Source organism: Salvelinus alpinus, chromosome 8, assembly GCF_045679555.1.
Source record: "Salvelinus alpinus chromosome 8, SLU_Salpinus.1, whole genome shotgun sequence".
NCBI lineage: Eukaryota > Metazoa > Chordata > Actinopteri > Salmoniformes > Salmonidae > Salvelinus > Salvelinus alpinus.
In genome coordinates, this window is record NC_092093.1 from 27,535,807 (window position 1) to 27,544,044 (window position 8,238).

General features: G+C 42.0%; 1 protein-coding gene across 1 annotated transcript; it reads right to left on the reverse strand.

The window, feature by feature from the left end:
- Nucleotides 1-648: 648 nt before the first annotated feature.
- LOC139582834 (terminal nucleotidyltransferase 5A-like) lies at nt 649-7,161 on the reverse strand. Its single transcript, XM_071413213.1, has 2 exons — nt 5,945-7,161; nt 649-3,253 (listed from the first exon to the last, which is right to left on the reverse strand). The coding sequence occupies exons 1-2, from the start codon at nt 6,380-6,382 to the stop codon at nt 2,372-2,374; spliced, it is 1,320 nt and encodes a 439-aa protein (XP_071269314.1). The 5' UTR covers nt 6,383-7,161; the 3' UTR covers nt 649-2,371.
- Nucleotides 7,162-8,238: the final 1,077 nt, after the last annotated feature.

Here is an 8,238-nt window from a genome sequence, read left to right on the forward strand (position 1 = left end):
TTGGCCAATCCCATATTGGTTGGCAATCAAAATAGACATTTACACAACAATAAGACATTGAGAGAAACTCAAAAAAGACATTATCTTTCTTAGTTAGAGAATAACGTTTTGAAACAAAAAAGAAAGAAAACAAAAGAAATTGCATGAGCAGTGCCATGGACACAAGTGAGTCTGCATTTGAAAGTTTCCCACTGGGCAAAAACTGGTTGAATCAACGTTGTTTCCACGTCATTTTAACCAAAATAATCTATGTGATGATGTTGAATCACAGTGAAAAACGGATTGCATTAGCAAAAAGTGATCAACATGAGGGCATTTCGTCTCAACTTTCACCCAACTTTTAAGCTAAATCCAATGACATGGGGAAATGTTTTGTTGATTTCACGCTGAATTGACGTTAGTTGACAACTCAACCAAATGTAAATCAAAACTAGACATTGAACTGACGTCTGTGCCCAGTGGGTTGTGTGTATGAGTCACCATTGAAATAACATTCTCTCACCCACATACGCAAACACACACACACACACACATACACACACGCACTTGCATTAATACTCTTTACAACCTCTTGGAACGTGGCATTCAACAAGACTATGGCATGAGCCGAACAACATGTACAAAAATAGAGAGATTGATAGAAAAATATGAGATCTGAGAACAGGTTTAATAGAAGGATGTGAGATGTCTGCATTGATCGGGGTAGATTTACTCAAAGTTTGTACCTGGTATCTTTATAAGGGAACAAAAAACAACCATTATTGATACATTAACTTAGTTATTATTAGTTATTATCCTTGTCTTAACCTTTACGTTTCGTTCATTATTTTAGGTTTTATTACTTAAAAATAACAGGCTTGAACCCTCCCCCTTTCTCACATCCCACATGGAAATTCCTCACAAAAAAACCATCAGAAATGTAACAAAGAAGAATACATCAAAGAAGGACAATTTCCACCTTTTGAACCCAAACATATACTGCCCACACACACACACACTGAAATATCACAAATACATCTCTCAAGCAACACTTTCAGACCCCTCTCTCTACTGGTAAAAACACTCTCTAACAGTATGAGTCAGGCCTGTAAATTACTACACACTTGTAGTGTGCAAGAGTTTACAGGCCTGTCACCAGACACTACACGTTTGCAGGAGTTTAAAGGCTTGACTCATACTCTAATCCTCTCTCCTTGTAACCTCCTCACTCAGGACCCTCTCTCACCTTCTCCTTCCTTTCTCTCTCACACTATAACTCATCTCCCTCTCTCGTCATCCAATTAGAATTTTGGGAGATATGAGACACAAACCTTGTTCCTCTACTTCAATAACAGTTCACATTGTGTCCCTCTCTGGTCTAAAAAACATTCATTTACACAAGTAACACACCATCATCATCCTTAAAAAGGTTCATGGTCCTTTGTCTAAAATGAACAAGTCTGGGTTTATTCACAAAATATTCACAAAAACCTGTTTCTTCCTTTTAGACATGTAGGCACTTAAAGCAAAAATATTCACATCAACATATTGCATTTTTTTGTTGCTTTTTCTTCTTCTTCTCCTTGATCAGCCAAAATGTGGGTCTCTAAAAGATAGATCTTTGGTTTGTAAACAATGTCCAGTTCTTCTTTTGCATTGTCTGGGGTAAGCCTTACTTCTTATTTTCACTGGTCAGAAAAAGGTAGCCAATCAGGACGTGTCCACATCTTCCTGAATTCTCTCACTTTCCTACACAATACACTCAGTGTTTGCCTATGTACTGTACATGTCTTATGTATGCACTGTATGGTGTGTGAGAGTGTGTCTGTGTTTTTATGCATGTATGAGTGTTATGGAGTATACTGTAGATGGGTGTATATTTAAGAGTGAGTCTCAAATTCAAGCCATTGCTTGCCAAAACATAACCACTAACACGTTGGTTACATACATCATTTCACTGCATCATCAACACTGGTAGTATTCAGCCCTAAGCCGAATGTTCCTATCTCTGTCACTCTGTGGTGGTGCTTGGTTGTCCAGCAAGGTGTTTAGCCTGGTCTCCTAGGACTGGCTAGTCGCCATGGACAAACTGGCCTCCTGGGTTCAACCTCAGCCTCATCTTAGGTCAGCCTTCTCCCCTCCCTTTTGCCCTCTCGTCCACCGCTGGCTTTCTGCCTTGGAGGAAAGCCTTCTCTCCAGGGTCAGACCACATCCAAGTGGCCTCTCTTCTTCTCTCCTCTCCATCCTGCTCACAGCCAAAGCAAAAATATGCCTCTCTTTGAGTCTCTGTTTGAATAAAGAGAGGAACCACCATCATCCTGTGATCCATTCATTAGTTAGGATGAGAATTCCATTGTTCCATAAGTGACTGTGTGTGTCCACTATCTCACACTTAGTTGCAGGGCATCCATGCAGTGTACATGGGGTGGTGGGGAGGCGGTTGGTGTGGATGGGGGTATTGCTGAGGGGGGTATTGCTGAGGGGGGCACTGTTGATGGGGGTACTGTTGATGGAGGTACTGCGGAGGATGGTAGTGAGGGTAAACAGGCTGCACCTGGGCCACGTAGTAGTTGCTGAAGTTGCTGTCGGCCACATAAGGGGCAGGCTGGTAGTAGCAGGTGACGTTGGCCGTGTTAGGGATGACATTCTGCTCTGCAAGGACCCGAAGGGCCAGGGAGGAGATGAGGCCCAGTGTCTGTCTCCTCTCGTGGCCCATCAGGCACACTGTGCTCTCCTGCACTACCCCATGCAGAGTGGCCAGATAGTCGTATTTCCTGTCTTCGAGACCCACAAAGTGGTTCTGGAGGTAGGATTCCAGCTTCCTCCTCTGCTCGCCCAGCTCTGGGAAGTCTATGAAGAACCTGGAGCACATGTAGCGTTGCAGAATTTTCATTTCGGTTCCGGAAGCGGCGCAGAAACCCCGGACCAGCAGATGGCAATATTTCAGAAGACCACCACCACGAATCTCCTCAGGGTTCCTCGTGCAGATGAGGCGTTTGCGTAGATGGTCGAGGGCCGCGGGGAAATCCCCGTAGACACTTTCTCCCAGGATGGTGGGGTGGAAGGTGTCAGCCATGGGGTGCTCGGAGCACTCGTAGAAGAGGAGAAGGGAGTCCAGGCGAATCTGGAAGGAGTCCACACTGAACTCAAACTGGCGACGCAGAGAGTCCACAAACTTGAGCTCCACATTCTTGCCTCTGTTGTTGGAGAGGGAGATGAGGCTCCAGCGGTCTGAGTCATTACACACCTTCACCATCTTCTGCACATAGGCCTCCTGAAAACACAACAACACAGACATAAAAAACATGTCTTAGTCACACATCTGACATCTCTACATCTACATGTTTTGTCTATGGTAATAGGTCGTTAATAAATGAATGATTAGATACAGATGTAGGATATTAATTTGAGCCAGTTTGCTAGCAAGAGGAAATTTGAATTATTATGTGGATTATAATTAATGGATATTATTGTAGGGGTTGATACATTTTTTGTAAGGGAAAAACAAGTGGAAATGTCAAACTTCAGAAGACATTTTAAACTACAATTAGACTACACATTTAAAATATCCCACATTGCAGGAAAGTTCTCCTGCTACAGGGCGATCAAATTAAGATCCTACACCTGTACATTAAATACATAAATTAAATGTTTCATTGTATAGAATTATCAGCATATTCATCATAATTTAACCAAACATGTTAATAGATTAAAGTGTTTATTATGTCTCATGGTTTATTTCTGCATTTATTCTCAGTACATGTATCATCCTCTGTATCTAGGTCTGGCAATGTGTCTGGTGACGGGGAGTAATAATACAGTATATTAAGAAATAAAGTATGTCAGGGGTTCATTTGAGTGTGGTAGATGATTTTCTGGTGTCATTTTTACTTTCTGTTCAATATTCAATTAATCTACAGTACCAGTCAAAAGTTTGGGCACCCCTACTCAATCAAGGGTTTTTCTTTATTTTTTACTGTTTTCCACATTGTAGAATAATAGTAAAGACATCAAAACTATGAAATAACCAAAAAAGTGTTAAACAAATCAAAATATATTGTAGATTTTAGATTCTTCAAAGTATGATGACAGCTTTGCACACGCTTGGCATTCCCTCAACCAGCTTCACCTGGAATGCTTTTCCAACAGTCTTGAAGGAGTTCTCACATATGCTGAGCACTTGTTGGCTGCTTTTAATTCACTCTGCGGTCAACTCATCCCAAACCACCTCAATTGGGTTGAGGTCGGGTGATTGTGGAGGCCAGGTCATCTGATGCAGCACTCCATCACTCTCCTTCTTGGTCAAATAGCCATTACACAGCCTGGAGGTGTGGCGTGTCATTGTCCTGTTGGGAAAAAAATGATATTCCCACTAAGCATAAACCAGATGGGATGGTGTATCACTGCAGAATGCTGTGGTTGCCATGCTGGTTAAGTGTGACTTGAATTCAAAATAAATCACAGACAGTGTGACCAGCAAAGCACCCCCACACTATTACACCTCCTCCTCCATGCTTCACGGTGGGAACCACACATGCAGAGATCATCCGTTCACCTACAATGCGTCTCACAAAGACACGGCGGTTGGAACCAAAAATCTCAAATTTGGACTCATCAGACCAAAGGACAGATTTCCACCGGTCTAATGTCCATTGCCCGTGTTTCTTGGCCCAAGCCAAGTCTCTTCTTCTTATTGGTGTCCTTTAGTAGTGGTTTCTTTGCAGCAATTCGACCATGAAGGCCTGATCCATGCAGTCTCCTCTGAACAATTGATGTTGAGATGTGTCTTTTACTTATTTATTTTGGCTGCAATTTCTGAGGCTGGTAACTCTAATGAACTTATCCTCTGCAGCAGTGGTAACTTGATGGTTTTTGCAACTGCACTTGAAGAAACTTTAAAAGTTCTTGAAATTTTCCAGATTGACTGACCTTCATGTCTTAAAGTAATGATGGAATGTCGTTAGGCTTTGCTTATTTTAGCTGTTCTTGCCATATTATGGACTTGGTCTTTTACCAAATAGGGCTATCTTCTGTTTACCACCCCTAACTTGTCACAACACAACTGACTGGCTCAAATACATTAAGAAGGAAAGAAATTCCACAAATGAACTTTTAACAAGGGACACCTGTTAACTTAAATGCATTCCAGGTGACTACCTCATGAAGCTGGTTGATAGAATGCCAAGAGTGTGCAAAGCTGTCATCACGTCAACAACGGGTGGCTGTTGTGAAGAATCTCAAATATAAAATATATTTTGATTTGTTAAACACTTTTTTGGTTACTACATAATTCCATGCGCATTATTTCATAGTTTTGATGTCTTCACTATTACTCTACAATGTAGAAAATAGTAAAAATAAAGAAAAGCTATGAAATAACACACATGGAATTATGAGTAGGTGTGTCTAAACTTTTGACTGGTACTGTATATGTTTACTGTATATGTTTTGCATTGAAGGGAGGGTAATCCTCTCCCCCCAGAGCTGGGTCATGCGTAAGTACGTATCCATGTAACTGAGAAGCGACCATTAATGCGGCTCCCCTTCCGATTGGATTAGTGTGAATCCTCTTTGTAGTGGAAACCACTGTTTCTACTATCTGCATCCCTATCACCATGCAAATGCAGGAAAGAATTCTGAATGCACCATTTTGCAAATACGTTAATGTTGATACTGTGCGGATTGGCATAACTGTAATTTATTGGCTGCTGTAGGGTGCATAATGTATTGCAGTAAGCACTTTGAGATGGAATGAAGATATGAAAGTAACGTGTAATCGAAATGCATTATCATTCTTGTGCATAACTTTCACTGGTTGCATTAGAATCCAAGTCTTGATACGACGCTTGCAATGAATATAGAAACATTTGCGCTCCTAAATTGGTGCGTAATAAACTACATAAACCTGCATTATGAATGTCAAATGTCAAATGATAATGTCAAATGAAAATAAAAGTTATGTTACCTTTAAGGTCACTGGCGTTATCTTGTCCTTGTTCACTCCCTCGGGTAAGAAGTCTAGCAGAGCGCCCAGAACTATATCCTTCACCGTCTGGAACTCCATCTCGCCTTTCAGGTCAGCACAGAATATCAAGTCCAGATCCTTCCATCCTAACCCGCTGTCCTCATGTAGAACATGGCTGGCCGCGGAACCGTTCAGACGGACCTCTCGGACATGTATCCGTTTCTCCTCCATGCGACACCGGACCACTTTGACGATGTCCCGCGGTTTTATCTCCAGGGTGGGGAAGTTCCAGCGGCCGTGGATGGGGATGGACCCAGCCAGGATGACGTCCAGGCGCTGCACTTGTTCCCAATTGAGCACGCTGAAGTTTCTGCTCTCCCCGTCCACCAGACAGCCTTCCACCGGAGTCGATCGACTCGAGTCGACTTTCTCGCCCATATTGGTAAGAGGTAGATATGAAAATGTAAACGCTAAAAGTGTCCTTTCGTCTCCTGCTTCGCTGTGAGATAAGGCGGCCGTGTTGCCGCTGGGGTAGATTGACAGAGTGCTTTGGCCACATTAGCTGGCTGTATTTATCTGTATCACCGACCTTTAGATAACGTATCTTTATCACCGTCCTTTAGATAACGTTGTTTACCATAACAAGACGAAGCATCTCTCATTTAAACACAGCATACGTGTAGTTTCACTTCTCTGTTGCTTGTAGCGGACATGAGGCATATGGTCAGCCAGTTGTTCTGCGTAAAGCTAGCTGTCCATTGTCTTCCCTTTCCCCAAGTTCAGTGGGGATATTATTCGATTGCTGAGCAGGTCTAAAGGGCTTGTCCAGCCGTGGGGTTCACACACTATCCTGTATTCCTTACCTCACTGTGCGCTTTCTCTTCCGTCTGTGTCGCCGTCGCTTAAATGTGCGCCTGTCGATGATCATCAATACAGAATAGCGTCTTGCACTTTCTCAATGCGTCTTTTCTGTTCGACTCAAAAACATTTTTGCACCTCCCAAAGTTGATTTTCCTTTCACTTTTACGCGCAGAAGATTTCACGGATCTTGGTATTTCTCCTCTGCTTCTATTTTACGCATCAGATTTAACCCACGAAATACGTATTCCTATACACTTTCTTCACCTATCATTCACAGAAAATGGTCTATGGCTTCTACTTGCCTGTTACATTTTGCCAGTTTTTCGCTTGACGGCAGTGCGTCATGCCACAGAGGACTCGCGCTACAGATGAGAGGTTCTGACGAGTATGCTTTCCTCAGCAAAGGAATGGCGGGGCGGGTTAGTTTGAATGGCAGCTCGTTCCACCAATCGCTGTAATCGGTACATTCCTAGCAACCTGTAGAGCGAATTAAGTTGTCCCATATGCTGATATGAGGTCAGTTTTGCATTTCACCCCTCATGTTATATTGGCAGAAGGAACCCTGATTATAGATCTGTCACTATAGGCTAAATCTACATGGACACTTGCAGACCAATGCTGGTTTTATAGATGCAACACCTTTTGCAAAGTTTTTTAAATATATGCTTTTCACAGTCATTTTACACCCCAATGATTCACTACTACAGCCACATACATGTGTTGTTATACCCTTCACATGTGTCACAGAGAGTACCGTTAATGATGTGTAGATATTATATCAGATATGTAGATACATGTTATTTATACAAATATTCATGTTAACTATCAGTCACTCATATTCATCTTTTCTTAAATCTAAATTAGGCTATGCTAGATCCTTGCATATATCACTATCTAGAGGTGGCAAGAGCAACACCTCTCTCTCTCTTTCTCATTTACATTTAACATGTTTATATTATAGTAATATTGCAGACTTTTATCCAGAGCAACTTAAAAGAAGTGCATTCAACTACGGAGCCAGCACATGACATGAACATTGCATGTACAACCTTCTTCAAAAAGTAAATGTTGGAATCACAGTGCTAAAGTCAATGCAAGGTGTATTAGGTGTGTGTATAGTAACAGTACTCTGAGTAATGGTACAGTATGTAAGCTATATTCCATAGTGTCAGGTTGGGCTCCTTATCACTCAGAACCCATCAGATAGAGCTTCACTGGCATATCTACGTCACTGTTGACTACCTCATAAACCAGCTTAATGCAGATTACTATGTATGTACAGTAGCACACACACATATACAAACACAGCCACACACACATACTGTAGGTGTGCACCCATGTTGACTCCAATTCTTCCCACAGTTGTGTCAAGATGGCTGGACCATTCTTGGTACATACTGTATGGGAAACTGTTGACTGCTAAAAACCCAGCA

What these genes read in the sequence shown, in the direction of transcription:
- LOC139582834 (XM_071413213.1), bottom strand. Translation starts at nt 6,382, where the DNA reads ATGGGCGAGAAAGTCGACTCGAGTCGATCGACTCCGGTGGAAGGCTGT. An exon ending in TAACGCCAGTGACCTTAAAG is followed by an intron (nt 3,254 to 5,944) that starts GTAACATAACTT and finishes TTGTGTTTTCAG; the next exon opens with GAGGCCTATGTGCAGAAGAT.